General features: G+C 33.3%; 1 protein-coding gene across 1 annotated transcript in view; it reads left to right on the top strand.

The window, feature by feature from the left end:
• The window catches only part of LOC142348428 (uncharacterized), a 27,419-nt gene extending 11,725 nt beyond the window's left edge, over window positions 1–15,694 (top strand). Inside the window, exons 6-8 of the mRNA XM_075399786.1 lie at window positions 8,883–9,075; window positions 9,293–9,429; window positions 15,232–15,694. Coding sequence (XP_075255901.1) covers window positions 8,883–9,075; window positions 9,293–9,429; window positions 15,232–15,552 — 651 coding nt within the window. The 3' untranslated portion in view covers window positions 15,553–15,694. The remainder of the gene's footprint in view (window positions 1–8,882; window positions 9,076–9,292; window positions 9,430–15,231) is intronic.
• Window positions 15,695–16,096: the final 402 nt, after the last annotated feature.

Here is a 16,096-nt window from a genome sequence, read left to right as displayed (position 1 = left end):
CTAAAATGTATTTTTTTTGTTTTTCAGTTTTCTATATTTACATTTTTCAGTTTTGGAAGTTTTTCTTGTAAAATTTTCAATTAATTGTTTTTTTATTAAAAACATGTTGTTCTACTAAAATAATTTTTTTTTCAAAAAGGTCGTTTTTTACATAAGGTTTTTAACCAAAATGTAAATTTCTTTGTTTTTTCATTTTTCTATTTTTACATTTTTCAGTTTTGGAAGTTTTTTCTTGTAAAATTTTCAATTTTAATTGATTTTTATTAAAAAAAGTTTTACTAAAATATTTTTTTTTCAAAAATGTCGTTTTTTTACATAAGGTTTTTAACCAAAAATGTAAATTTTGTTGTTTTTTCATTTTTCTATTTTCACGTTTTTCAGTTTTGGAAGTTTTTTTCATGTAAAATTTTCAATTTAATTGATTTTTATTAAAAAAAATGTTGTTTTACTCAAATATTTTTTTCAAAAATGTCGTTTTTTACATAAGGTTTTTAACCAAAAATGTAAATTTTGTTGTTTTTTCATTTTTCTATTTTTACATTTTTCAATTTCGGAAGTTTTTTTGTAAAATTTTCAATTTAATTGTTTTTTATTAAAAAAATGTTGTTTTACTAAAATAATTTCTTTTCAAAAATGTCGTTTTTTACATAAGGGGTTTAACCAAAAATGTATATTATGTTTTTTTTATTCTTCTATTTTTCCATTTTTCAGCTTTTGAAGTTTTTTTCAATGTAAAGGAAAAAACTTCAAAAATTGAAAAATGGAAAAATAGAAAAAATAAAAAAAACAACATAATATACATTTTTGGTTAAACCCCTTATGTAAAAAACGGCATTCTTGAAAAAAAAATTGTTTTAGTAAAACAACATTTTTTTAATAAAAAAAACAATTAAATTGAAAATTTTACATGAAAAAAAATCCAAAAATGAGAAATGTGAAATAGAAAATTAAAAAACAACAAAATTTACATTATTGGCTAAAAGCCTTATGTAAAAAACGTCATTTTTTGAAAAAAAATTATTTTAGTAAAACAACATTTTTTGATAAAAAAACAATTAAAATGAAAATTTTACAAGAAAAATCTCCAAAACTGAAAAAAGTAAAAATAGAAAAATGAAAAAACAACAAAATTTACATTTTTGGTTAAAAACCTTATGTAGAAAACGACATTTTTGAAAAAAAATATTTTAGTAAAACATTTTTTTAATAAAAATCAATTAAATTGAAAATTTTACATGAAAACTTCCAAAACTGAAAAATGTAAATATAGAAAAATGAAAGAACAACAAAATTTACATTTTTGGTTAAAAACCTTATGTAAAAAACGACCTTTTTGAATAAAAAAAAAATTTTAGTAAAACAACATTTTTTTAATAAAAATCAATTAAATTGAAAATTTTACAAGAAAAAACTTCCAAAACTGAAAAATGTAAAAATAGAAAAATGAAAAAAGAAAAAAATTTACATTTTGGTTGAAAACCTTATGTAAAAAAACGACCTTTTTGAAAAAAAATTATTTTAGTAAAACAACATTTTTTTAATAGAAAACAATTAAATTGAAAATTTTACAAGAAAAAACTTCCAAAACTGAAAAATGGAAATATAGAAAACTGAAAAAACAAAAAAATTACATTTTGGTTAAAAACCTTATGTAAAAAACGACATTTTTGAAAAAAAAATATTTTAGTAAAACAACATTTTTTAACAAAAATCAATTAAATTGAAAATTTTACAAAAAAACTTCCAAAACTCAAAAATGTAAAAAAAGAAAAATGAAAAAACAACAAAATTTACATTTTTGGTTAAGAACTTTATGTAAAAAACGCTATTATTGAGAAAAAAAATATTTTAGTAAAACAACATTTTTTAATAAAAAAACCAATTGAATTGAAAATTTAATTTGAAAAAAACTTCAAAAACTGAAAAATGTAAAAATAGATAAAAAACATCTAAATTTACCTTTTTTTTGTTAAAAACCTTATAAAAATTACATTTTTTTAAAAGATTTTTCTTTATTAAAATATTTTTTTTCAAAACAATAAAAAAAAATTTATGGAAACGATTTTCCACTTAAAAAATTTGTAAATTTTATACTTAATAATATGTATGTATCGATATCTAAAAGTTCTTAACCGAAAACTCTTCCTTAGAAAAACCAGGTGTTCTCTTATCAAACGTTCCATGATTATGGCAGAGTATTCGTGGTAAACAACTGTCGCTAGAGTCTGCTGCGAAATTATCACTGCAATCGCTTTGCATCATCCAGTACCACACTTGATGTATTTCTGGTCAACTGAATTCGTCAAATTTTTCCTCACTACGTCCCAAGTAACGACTCAGTATCCATTTCAATCAACTCATATTTGTTTGTATCGCGGAAAGAGGATAAGAAAATGTTTTTATGTTGCAACATTGTAATTTTGGCGTACACGAGGATAAAGAACCCAACAATTATTGGTTCTATGTACAATACGTGTCTTGCTCATTTCTACCTCAAAAATCTGGTCTTTCAACTCATTCAGGGACTTGAAAACCTGTTGTTAATAAATCTATCTACATGAAAACCTTACAGATATTTTGTGGTCGTAAGTCCGTAAGTCGACTACGGTCCATTATCTGATAACCATATCATTTGCATCCCAACTATTTCCAATCAACTTCACAGTCTCTGCAACGACTATTAACCCGCATATTTGAGAAAAAAAGCAGATATTACAAAACAAGCTTTTTTCGATAAATATTTAAATTCAAAATTGAACTATTGATAAAAATTGTTTTCGAAAATGTATTTTAAAACTCAATTAAATATTAGTATCAAAGTATTAATTCAAAAGCATACATGAGCTTCAGCTTTTCTGAGTGTAAAACAGAATATTTCAAATTAATCAGTCAATCAGTCGTCACTAAAAATACTAGTATCCGATATGAAATCATACAGGAAATACAAACAAAAATGATCTGCAAAAGGAATAACTTCTCAGATTGCTAGTTTAGTTACCATATAACTCAGTATGTCGTCTCAATTTGCCCGATAGAGGACACATTTTTTCTTTCTTGTCATCAACTTTTGGCTTTCTACTTCCCTCTCTCTCAGGGTTATTGACATCAGGAGCCCTTCTCTTGACTGTCTTTTGTGTACAATACGCCGGTTGCTCACATTTGAGGGAAGTTTTTTCAGACATTGCTTCAATTGCATCATGAGAAAAACTATGATCTTGGTTATCTGCACATTCATCGACTACTTTAGTGAGGAGGGTTTTGCCAGACTTGAGTGAAGTATTTTCAACAGTCGATGCTCCCTGTACTTCTTTCATTGTATCTTGTCCAGTTTCTGTAGAAAAATACAAAAAGGGGACTGCCTTGTCGCAATTTTTGCTGCCAAACTTGAACTCAATTGCGTTCTCTTCCTCTATACTTGCAATGATACTCTCTGTCAATGACCCATTTTCCCAGTCGTCACAATTCCGATGAGGTTTCTGCTCCTGCAAATTGTCATACTCGTCAGACACACACCAGAGAAATTTAAGTTCTCTCTCCTCCTCAAAAAATCCCAGTTGATTTTCATACATTGGTCTATAGGACAACTCATAATCACAGAATTGCTCACGGACTGATCTGCTCAGTTTCATGTTGTCTGACACTTGCAAATTTGTGTTTTCGATGCGGTTTTTGTAGAAGTCTACAGTTGTCTGTTTGTATGGAACAGAGACTTCAGGCAATTTCTCGATAGCAATAATGAAGACCAGGAGCTGCCTCGGAATTGAGAATGGAGGATCAGCTACCCAGCCGTAGCAGGTTTTTCTCTCCTTTATAATTGCAACATCATTGAAATCGGGGAAGAAGATGTGGGCTTTGAGATTTTCGTTCAATTTCACAGATTTGATGTTCATTATTTCAGCCTTTTTTTGGTTGAAGACGGTTGATATACTAAAAAAAAACTAACGCTAAGGATAAATTACCCGTTTTGGTGAATCTTTTTTTCCCTCTGAAGAATTAATATGCTATTTGCGAATGAGAACGATGATAAAAATAGTCATTTGTTTGTTTTTTCTTGCTTGTTTTCATATTTCATAACAGAAATGACTTACGTGGAATGGGAAATAGGAAGAGGTCCTGGAAATGACGAATATTCACTGAAGGGTTTATTAATGATAACTTGGTTTTGCAACAGAAGGAGCAAGAAATTGTCTCAAGATAAGAATAAAAGCTAGCTTTTGTTGAGCTGTTGAACAGAAGGAAAAAAGAAGCACAATGAATTGACTTTTGTTTATACAATATGATAAAAACTGAAGTCATTATGACGCAATAGTGACGTAATTATTACGATACTATGAGTAAGACTTATAGCACGTGAGCTCTGTATGCTTTGATAAAGTATGATAAATCATATTGCCATTAGTGTGGGTTATATTTTGTTCACATTAGTTCAATGAGCCCATACAATGCCTGGATATCCGCAATTGTGGCAATCATACGAAGTAGTTGAACTACACTTTTTCTCAAAGAGGTCAGTGACCCACCAACATGGATGAGATCACCTAATTGTTCGTAATTTTGAAGATAGTAGGACGTAATTGTTGAACTACTGATTAAACTGATGCATTTTATGACTAATTTTAGACGACTGTAAATAATTCGTGACAAGTTTGTGCTCATAAAACCTATATGAATCAGCGGAGAAGATTCATCATCACAAAAGACGATGTCTAAAGTTGATGTGTGTCAGGTCACTAAATAATTGGATTGTCGGGAAGAAATTTGATAAATACAGATGATGGCAAGATTGTCTAATTTATGATATGTTTTGGATAAATATTTGATGAATTTTTGTTATTTCGTTTTCTATTTGGGTATTTTTTGAAAATTCTAACAAATTGGGTGGAGTTTGGTTGTTCTTTGACAAGATATCTCCACTTTGTGTTAAAAATCGGTATTTTTCGGGAAGATTTGAGTGTTCGTTTGGCAATTACTGCGCAGTTTTTGCTAGACCTGGGTTTTTTTAACATAAGAATTGTGTATTTTTTGCTAAAAATGGTGTATTTCTGGACTAGAAACGAGTATTTTCGGCTAGAATTGGTTCTTTTGGTACCAATTGGGTATTTTCAACATTTTGCTATTTTTGGCAATAATTGGATGTCTCGTGTCAGGAATTGAGAGTTTGTTGCCAATAAATGTGTATTTTTGAGGATAGGTGTGTCTTTTTTCCCTTAAGAATTGGAATGTGTTATTGAGGGATTATCTTGCTAATCCATTTCGTGTTAACAGTTTGGATATCATGCGGTGAGATACGTCTTTGTAAATTGACATTTGTAAAGTGTAATATGAGAAAACGTGAATGACCTAAATAATTTGCTGTTAAGTCTCTATCGTGCTAATCCCCTTCGTGTAAACAGCTTAGGCTTCATGCTGTGAAGAACATCTTGGGAAATTGACATTAGTAAAGTGTAATGTGTGAAGGGGTCAATGACCTACCTAATTTGTTATTGAGGGATTATCTTGCTGGTCCACTCCGTGTGAACAGCGTGGGTATCAAGCTGTGAGGTACGTCTTTGCAAATTGACATTATCAAAGGGGAGCTGAATAAAGTAAGGCGAAAGAAACAAATGATTGACAGATCGTAAAAAGCCTCGAAATATGGAGCCAATGATACTTAAGTATAAACAAGAATAGGGAACAAAAAACTTCGTAGCCAATGAGATCTTATAAAACATTCTTTTAAGACAATGAAAGTTGTATAGAAAATGATTTATGCTAATCCCTTTCCTGTGAACAGCTTGGGTGTCATGCTGTGAGGTAAGTTTTTGGAAATCGACATTAATAAAGTAATATGGTTGGGGGGTCAATAACCTTACTGATTTGTTGTTAAGGCACTATCTTGCTAATCCTTTTCATGTGAACAGCTTGGGTGTCATGCTCTGAGGTACATCTTTGGAAATCACGTAAGCCGTACATAAGTGCAAATGAGTCATCCTATCTAATTTAATATTAAAACATTACCTAACTAATCGCCTTCGTGTGAACAGCTTGGTTTTCATACTGTGAGGTACTTTTTAAAATTTACATTGTTGAAGTGCAATATGGGAATAGGTAAATGACCTTACTAATTTAATTTTAAGGGATTATCTTGCTAAACCCCCTCGTGTGAACAGCGTGGGTATCATGCTGTTAGGTACATCTTTGGAATTTTGGGGATTAAAGTGTAATTTGGTAGGGGGTCGATGACCTTATTAAATTGTTGTTAAGGAACTATATTGCTAATCCCCTTCATGTGAACAGCTTGGGTGTCATACTGTGAGGTACTTTTTGAAAATTTACATTGTTGAAGTGCAATATGGGAATAGGTAAATGACCTTACTAATTTAATATTAAGGGATTATCTTGCTAAACCCCCTCGTGTGAACAGCGTGGGTATCATGCTGTTAGGTACATCTTTGGAATTTAGGGGATTAAAGTGTAATTTGGTAGGGGGTCGATGACCTTATTAAATTGTTGTTAAGGCACTATATTGCTAATCCCCTTCATGTGAACAGCTTGGGTGTCATGCTGTGAGGTACGTCTTTGGAAATTTACGTTATTAAAATATAATTTGGTAGGGGATCGATGACCTTATTAATTTGTTGTGAAGTCACTATCTTGCTAATCCCCTTCGTGTGAACAGCTTGGGTGTCATGCTGTGAGGTACGTCTTTGGAAATTTACGTTATTAAAATGTAATTTGGGAAAGGGTAATTGAGCTTAATAATTTAATTTTAAAGGATTATCTTACTCATCGCCTTCGTGTGAACAGCGTGGGTATCATGCTGTGAGATACATCTTTGGAAATCACGTAAGCTGTACATAAGTGTAAATGAGTCATCTTATCTAATTTAATATTAAAACATTACCTAGCTAATCCCCCTTTGTGTGAACAGCTTGATTATCATACTGTGAGGTACGTTTTTGAAAAGTCGTACATAACTGTAAATGAGTCATCCTAAATTATTATTAAAGGATTATCTTGCTAATGCCCTTCGTGTGAACAGCTTGGGTGTCATGCTGTGTGGTACACCTTTGGAATTTTACGTTATTAAAGTGTAATTTTGTAGAGGGTCGATGACCTTATTAATTTGTTGTGAAGCCACTATCTTGCTAATCCCCTTCGCGTGAACAGCTTGGGTGTCATGCTATGAGGTACGTCTTTTATGGGAAGGGGTAAATTACCTTACTAATTTAATATTAAGGGATTATCTGTCTAATCCCCCTCGTGTGAACAGCGTGGGTATCATGCTGTGAGGTACGCCTTTGGAAATTTACGTTATTAAAGTGTAATTTTGCAGAGGGTCGATGACCTTATTAATTTGTTGTGAAGTCACTATCTTGCTAATCCCCTTCGTGTGAACAGCTTGGGTGTCATGCTGTGAGGTACGTCTTTGGAAATTTACATTATTAAAGTGGAACATGGTTGGGGGTCAATAACCTTACTGATTTGCTGTTAAGGCACTATCTTGCTAATCCCTTTAGTGTGAACAGCTTGGGTATCATGCTGTGAGGTACACTTTTGAAAATACACATTATTAAAGTGTAAAATGGTAGGGGGTCAATGGCCTTACTGATTCGTTGTTCAGGCACTGTCTTGCTAATCCCTTTAGTGTGAACAGCTTGGGTGTCATGCTGTGAGGTACGTCTTTGGAAATCACGTAAACCGTACGTAAGTGTAAATGAGTCACCCTATCTAATTTAATATTAAAACATTACCTAACTAATCCCCTTTGAGAGAACAGCTTGGGTGTCATGCTGTGAGGTACGTCTTTGGAAATTTACATTATTAAAGTGCAATATGGGAATGAGTGAATGACCTTAAAAATTTAATATTAAGGGATTAACTTGATAATCCCCCTCGCTTGAACAGCGTGGGTATCAAGCTGTGAGGTACATCTTTGGGATTTGAGGGAAAATGGGCTATACCTAATGTTAATACATAGGTACTTCCTTTTACCCCCCCCCCCCCCACCCTGTCTTGCTCACGATATACTACTGTCGCGTAGCGGTATCACGGACTGTTATTTGATAACAATTCGTTTTAAAGTACTCTGAATCTCTACAATTTTTAATGGTTGTTTGCCTTCGATCGTTTCAATTGTCTGTGGCCCGGTTTTTTGCAGTTTTTCGTTTCAAATGTATTTTTTTGTCGTTAGAAACGGGATAAACTGTACTCCGATTTGAATGAAATAATGAAAAGGAGAAAGCGTGGACGTTATGTGCAAGCTGGTAGACAAAGATTTGATGGTAATTTTCTGACAGTAAAAGTTCATGTGATGCTGAAAACGGCACTCAATTACAATTTCTTTTTTGAAAATGTTAGAACAATACAAGAAGCAGTCATAAAAGGATATTGTCATACATTTTGGATCTTTATATAGTTGGTAACCAGGAATTGCTAAGCAAACTCTTTCATATCCATTAGCGGAAATAATTAATCTTTTTGGGTGTTAAAATTTGTACACCCCAAAATCTTTTTGGGGTGTACAAATTTTTATTTGTAACCAATTTTTTTTTCGTTTCCAACCAAAATTATTATTTTTGTAAAGCCTGAAAGCATTAATTCTCTCGACAGTGCCTTAAGAGTTGCTGGTCTTTTCACCCAAGCCCAAATTCATTGTGTGATGACAATTCCTTTATTTCATGAGCCCCCCCCCCCCCCATTTGTACCCCCTCAGCCGGTAAATAGAGGCTCCCTTGGCCTTATCTAGCAGCTACTATAGCCAAACCTCACCAGTCTTCTGAGAGCAACTCGTCTAGACGTTAGTCGGTCAGGTTTCAAAGTTTTCTTTTTTGAAGATGAATGAGTTTGGTGTCTCTTATATTGCTATTGGTTAACATTAGTTATCGAAATTGTGTTAACAGCCTGAGGCATGGTTCTGGTCGTCTATCAACATTGGGACGACTACCAAAGTTGTCTTCTTCGGACAAAAGCCAGCCACGCGAATTGGCAAAACCTTGACTGAAGTTGGTAAACTGGAACTGACCAGGGACAACTCGCCAGAAGAGATTGCTGCGTTAATGAAGTTATGGAACGACGTTGAGAAATTGTTACCAGGTAACCCTACAAATTGTACAATTTCTACAGGTTTAGTCGATGAAATTTTACGTTAATAATCGATTTTGAAGTTGATAAATGCTGGTCTGCATTGATCGTGTACAGATAGATATCCCTCGGGAAAGCAATTGCTCTGAGGTGCTTGAGTATTAAAAAGCAAAGTGAAGTTTATTGTTATCACATTTTTAAATATAAAGTTCTGTTTATTGTGTTGAAGACTCCGAGTTTGTGAGGTATGAAAAGGCCAAGCTCAGTGTGAAATTGGGAAAGCTGGAAGAAGCATTAGACATGTTCAGATCTCTCAGTCCTTTCTTCATTATGGCGCAAGTGGAAATTGCCAGAATTACAAATCAGGTTAATACAAGTTCTTTTTGAGTAATAGTCCCGAAACGATAGCACGGCTATTATTTATTATAGCTGCGAAGCTGTAAGCTGAGCAAAGCTATATTGCGGTGCTCTTTGTTTTTTACAATTCAAAGAATTTGTTACAATTCAAAGAATTTGAATTGTATTGGGGCGCTGTTTTTTTTTTAAGATCTGTTCACACATTTTCATGATTTTTGAAGTCAAATTGGAGTAGTGATTTTGGTCACGCCGAAACAGGAAATGGAGCGAAAAAGCGAGTGGTTTTGCGGCGTGAATTTTTTTCGCTCTAATTTTAAAGTAGAGTGAGAAAACGGTGTTCAAACAAAAATTCGGTTTCTCGGTACTGGTTTTTTGTTCACATGCGGCAATTTCACTCTGATTTTTATTGTTTTTTCGAGTTTTTGGATCGGATTTTTTTCTAAATGGTTTTCCCAATCCATTCACAGCTCATTATAGGCCTAGTAAATTTTCATTTCTCGCTAGTGGTTTTTTTGTTCACATGCGGCGTTTTGACTTTGATTTTCTGTTTTTTTCTTAATTTTTTATCTGATTTTTTAAAATTGGTTTTCTCAATTCACTCATAGTTCATTCTAGGTCTAGTTTTTCTGTTTAGTCAATGAAAATTCTTTGAATTGTACGTCAGGACTTGTCCTGCTATATTTTTTTTGTTTCGTCGTCTGACGCTCTTTTTTCGTTTTACATTTGTTCACACAGCAAAGCTGAAAAAGTCAAGTTTTCTGAATGACTTCTTCCTCTCACTAACGGCATTTGCGCGCGTGACGTCATTTCTTACTCGCTTTAGCAAAGGTTTTTAGGTTATTTGCGTGATTAGATTTTGATCATACATGACTTACTTCACTCAATAAAATGACTTTTGCACTTTAAAACTTAAGTTTAGTTTGAATTTGTTTAAGGTCAAAGGAACTCATTTGTGCAGTTAAGGTCCCTAATAAGAGGCTTCTGCGGAATGAATTTTAACAAGCTTTATTAATTTATCGCTGAATGTTTTTTACCTAGTTTTTTTGAGCGGCGTCGATTTTTTTTTCAATTTAGATCTGTATCTGACAATCTCGATTATATGGCACGCAGGTCTATTCTTTCGCAGCTATTCCGGCAATCTGGCGGCTATGTTCTCATCAGCTTTTTACTATGCTAAGAATTTTAATTGTATTGAGGCGTTGTATTTTAATAGCCGCACAGCACTAGCTGGGGCTATTATTTGACTTCTCTTGGTTTTTTACAATTCATAGAATTTGAATTTATTGGGGCACTGTCTTTTTTTACGACTCGAAGAGGAGTATTGGAGAAGTCCTTTTTCAATCAATTTTATTGGAGTGCATTTTGAAGCGGGAAATGAAACGCGTGCAAAAATTTGGTGCTGAAAAAATTTAGTGATTTTGGTGCTGAACAAAAGTGAAGAGTGGGGCGAAAAGAGAGTGGTTTTTGTTCATACCGCTGTTTTTGAGAGGGCGAAAAATTGATGCATGAAAAAGTTTTCCCTGAGCAGGCAAAATTTTTTTGTTCACGTGCGGCTTTTAAAAGCAGTTTTTGCAACTTTTGATGGTAGTGAGGTTGGATTATGATATTCTAATAGTTTTAGGCTCGTTTTGATAGGAATTGAAGGCTTCATGTAGTTAATTTGAATTTAATGCTAATTTGGAGGTTTTTTGCTGACGAAATTTAATGATTTTATTGCCTGTTTTTTTTAATGTTTTAAGTGGGATTTGAATAGAAGCTTGTTGCTTAAGGAATTTCCCGATACCAATTGACTAAAGTTTTTTTGGTATAAACGATCTTTTTTCTTAGGAAAATTGACAGAAAATTGAGAAATTTTAAACCATTTTTCTTTTTTTTTGCAGTTTTTATTTTTTATTAAATCTTAGACAAGTTTCTTAGCCTATTATGACGTGCCCATTGTTTTGCGAGCTTTTCATTGCTCTAATTTCAACGAAACTTTTCTCGGCTTTATGTTTCCTTGTACTATTAAAAAAACTCATTAAGTTTTTCTAGTTTTTTTCAATTTGTTTTTGAATGCCGTTTCTACTCTTTTTTAAGGCATTTATGGAGATTCAGGGTTCACTTTAGTTCTATTTGTTTAGTCATAAGTATCGGCAATTTTTTCTTTCGAGTCGTTTCCGGAATTCTTCCGGCTATATTTTATTTTAAGATCTCTTCACACATTTTCACGATTTTTGAAGTCAATTTTGAGTAGTGATTTTGGTCACGCCGAAACAGGAAATGGAGCAAAAAAGCGAGTGGTTTTGCGGCGTGAAATTTTTTTGATCTAATTCAAAGTAGAGCGAGAAAACGGTGTTTGAACAAAAAGTCGCTTTCTCGCTAGTGGTTTTTTTGTTCACATGCGGCAATTTCACTTTGGTTTTTACTGTTTTTTTTCGATCGGATTTTTTTCTAAATGGTTTTCCCAATCCATTCACAGCTCATTATAGGCCTAGTAAATTTTCATTTCTCGCTAGTGGTTTTTTTGTTCACATGCGGCGTTTTGACTTTGATTTTCTGTTTTTTTCTTAATTTTTTATCTGATTTTTTAAAATTGGTTTTCTCAATTCACTCATAGTTCATTCTAGGTCTAGTTTTTCTGTTTAGTCAATGAAAATTCTTTGAATTGTACGTCAGGACTTGTCCTGCTATGTTTTTTTTGTTTCGTCGTCTGACGCTCTTTTTTCGTTTTACATTTGTTCACACAGCAAAGCTGAAAAAGTCAAGTTTTCTGAATGACTTCTTCCTCTCACTAACGGCATTTGCGCGCGTGACGTCATTTCTCACTCGCTTTAGCAAAAGTTTTTAGATTATTTGCGTGATTAGATTTTGATCATACGTGACTTACCTCACTCAATAAAATGACTTTGCACTTTAAAACTTAAGTTTAATTTGAATTTGTTTAAGGTCAAAGGAACTCATTTGTGCAGTTAAGGTCCCTAATAAGAGGCTTCTGCGGAATGAATTTTAACAAGCTTTATTAATTTATCGCTGAATGTTTTTTATCTAGTTTTTTTGAGCGGCGTCAATTTTTTTTTTCAATTTAGATCTGTATCTGTTTCTATCTCGATTATATGGCACGCAGGTCTATTCTTTCGCAGCTATTCCGGCAATCTGGCGGCTATGTTCTCATCAGCTTTTTACTATGCTAAGAATTTTAATTGTATTGAGGCGTTGTATTTTAATAGCCGCACAGCACTAGCTGGGGCTATTATTGGACTTCTCTTGGTTTTTTACAATTCATAGAATTTGAATTTATTGGGGCACTGTCTTTTTTTACGACTCGAAGAGGAGTATTGGAGAAGTCCTTTTTCAATCAATTTTATTGGAGTGCATTTTGAAGCGGGAAATGAAACGCGTGCAAAAATTTGGTGCTGAAAAAATTTAGTGATTTTGGTGCTGAACAAAAGTGAAGAGTGGGGCGAAAAGGTAGTGGTTTTTGTTCATACCGCTGTTTTTGAGAGGGCGAAAAATTGATGCATGAAAAAGTTTTCCCTGAGCAGGCAAAATTTTTTTGTTCACGTGCGGCTTTTAAAAGCAGTTTTTGCAACTTTTGATGGTAGTGAGGTTGGATTATGATATTCTAATAGTTTTAGGCTCGTTTTGATAGGAATTGAAGGCTTCATGTAGTTAATTTGAATTTAATGCTAATTTGGAGATTTTTTGCTGACGAAATTTAATGATTTTATTGCCTGTTTTTTTTTTAATGTTTTAAGTGGGATTTGAATAGAAGCTTGTTGCTTAAGGAATTTCCCGATACCAATTGACTAAAGTTTTCTTGGTATAAACGATTTTTTTTCTTAGGAAAATTGACAAAAAATTGAGAAATTTTAAACCATTTTTCTTATTTTTTTGCAGTTTTTCTTTTTTTATTAAATCTTAGACAAGTTTCTTAGCCTATTATGACGTGCCCATTGTTTTGCGAGCTTTTCATTGCTCTAATTTCAACGAAACTTTTCTCGGCTTTATGTTTCCTTGTACTATTAAAAAAACTCATTAAGTTTTTCTAGTTTTTTTCAATTTGTTTTTGAATGCCGTTTCTACTCTTTTTTAAGGCATTTATGGAGATTCAGGGTTCACTATAGTTCTATTTGTTTAGTCATAAGTATCGGCAATTTTTTCCTTCGAGTCGTTTCCGGAATTCTTTCGGCTATATTTTAAGATCTCTTCACACATTTTCACGATTTTTGAATTCAATTTTGAGTAGTGATTTTGGTCACGCCAAAACAGGAAATGGAGCAAAAAAGCGAGTGCTTTTGCGGCGTGAAATTTTTTTGCTCTAATTCAAAGTAGAGCGAGAAAACGGTGTTTGAACAAAAAGTCGCTTTCTCGCTAGTGGTTTTTTGTTCACATGCGGCAATTTCACTTTGGTTTTTACTGTTTTTTTTCGATCGGATTTTTTTCTAAATGGTTTTCCCAATTCCTTCATAGTCCGTTCTAGGTCTAGTTTTTTGTTCAGTCAATGAGAATTCTTTGAATTGAACGTCAGGACTTGTCCTGCTATGTTTTTTTATTTCGCGATTTTTATTACGACCATATGACGTCACAGCTACTGCAAATCTGCTTTTTGTTCATTCGTTCATGCAATTTCAACTGAAGTGCGTGTGTGACGTCATTTTTTGCTCTTAGTGGAGCGAGTTTTTTGTTCCTTCGCGTGATTAAGTTTTTGGTCAAACTTGACTTACCTCACTTTCGAAATTGACTTTTAGTTACTTTAATGCAGAGAGATAAGGTCAAATGGGTTTGTGTCACTCTAACAGGTTATTTGAGAGCAGCTAATAGATGCAGCAAAAACTTTTTTAAATCAAAATATAACATGTCAGCCTTCAATGAAAAGACGAATTTTTTTGGTCTGTTCTTTTTACTGTTTTTTTTTGAGACTGCAGATCTGCGAAGCTATTGCGGCTTTTTTTTTGGCTGCCAGCTATGTTAAAAAATACTAGCGAACTTTGGAGTTTACTCGTTTTGTTGTTAAGTTTGCTGTCTTATCACTTAGTGTCATCAATGACTAGCCGCATCAGTTGAAAATCACGTGTAATCAAATCTAATGTACGTCCAGATTTTAACGCATTTTTTCATAACTTTAGCACTTTTGTTCAAAGAATTTAATTGTGTTTCTGAGTTTTGCCAGTTTTTGTCGCTTTTCTTGTAGTGTTTTTGGTTATATCAGCAATATCTGTTCTCACTGGCCTTGTAGCGGTGCGTAATTCTGGTCAATTTAATGGATAATGTTTTTTTTACTTAGACAGCCTTCGTTTTTAATAACCGCAGCGCCATAACTGGTGCTATTTTTGGAGTTCTTTTGGTTTTTCATTTTGTCGTCAAGATTTTTGTTACAACCATATGACGTCAAAATCACTTAAAATCTGCTTTTTGTTTTTTGGTTCATGCATTTTCGATTGAATTGCGTGACTTCTACTCTTGGTAGAAATTTAGATAATTGTCAATTTTAATCTTTCTTTTTCTCTAACTTTCAATCCCAACAGCGGTCAATGGGGTCAACGGCGTCTTTTTTGCGGCGATTTGGTTGCTATGCTTTTTTTGTTGTTTTTATGAGCAATCGGGTCGATGATTTGTTCATTGTATTTGTTCGAGTCTGAGTTTGCAGTCCTTTGCAGTTTTTACCCTAATTGACAAAAACAGACTAATTGCTGTGGCAAAATTAAATTTTCTGCGGGAACAGTAAGATTTGTTATAACGTGTTCTGGAATGATGGGAAAGCTATTAATAAAGAGCTTACCTTTTTCTCAAACATAGCTCCCAAACGTTCAAAGAGTCTATGCAATATTTTAGCTAACTGGTGACTGGAAAAAAGCTGTTGAGATTCTGAATCAAACTCTGGAGATAGTGCCGCGAACAGACACTGTGCTTCGTGAGCTAGCGTTTCTGTACCATGAAAGAGAATTACACGAGCTTGCTGGCGACTATTTTAAAAACTCGGCCCTTCTTTCGGCCCAAATTGAGCAGCAGCTTGAAGATTTGAAGCATGCTGAAGAGAATTACAATATGCTGTCTTTCAGTATTGCAATCAAGACTAAAAGGGACCAAATTGTCCATTTGAGAGACCATTTTAAAGAAATTGCTCGTAACGAGTACACTGCTTTTAAAAGTTAACTTCTAGGGGCACATTTTTATACAGTAGATTAGAAGTTTACTTTGTTTATTGATTCACAGTGCAATACTTGTCGCTTCTGATTTATCAAAATTTGATACATAATTTTGCTTTGAAGCAGTCCGAATTCATCTTGCAATATTGTATTTATTGATTGCTCCCAAACGAAGTTTGTAGCAGTTATATTACTCCTGTTGTACTTTCTTTTTTATGCGATTTTTCGTACTGACGATGTTTCGTCTGGTACACTTTTTTTCGTCTGACTATTTGGCTTTTCGTCCTCAAAAATGGGATAAACAGGTAAAGACTGGAGGGCAGTAAGTCACAGCAGTTCTGTAAGTGCTCTATTAGTCGTTATTAAGTACAAATCACTGAAGTTGCTGGAAAGACAAAGTAATTGTGTAAGGATTAGTTTCTTTGGTCCACCCTTACTGCACCAGCCAACACTATACCCTGTTAGCTACCGACGAAGCCAACCCCTCACCTGTAGTTTGAGAGCAAGTCGGCCGATGTTGATTGGTTATGTTTAAATTAAATAAATTGATA

Source organism: Convolutriloba macropyga, chromosome 10, assembly GCF_964194025.1.
Source record: "Convolutriloba macropyga chromosome 10, txConMacr16.3, whole genome shotgun sequence".
Classification (NCBI taxonomy): domain Eukaryota; kingdom Metazoa; phylum Xenacoelomorpha; order Acoela; family Convolutidae; genus Convolutriloba; species Convolutriloba macropyga.
Note: the sequence above shows the minus strand (reverse complement) of the source record. Positions and strands in the feature narration are given on the sequence as shown.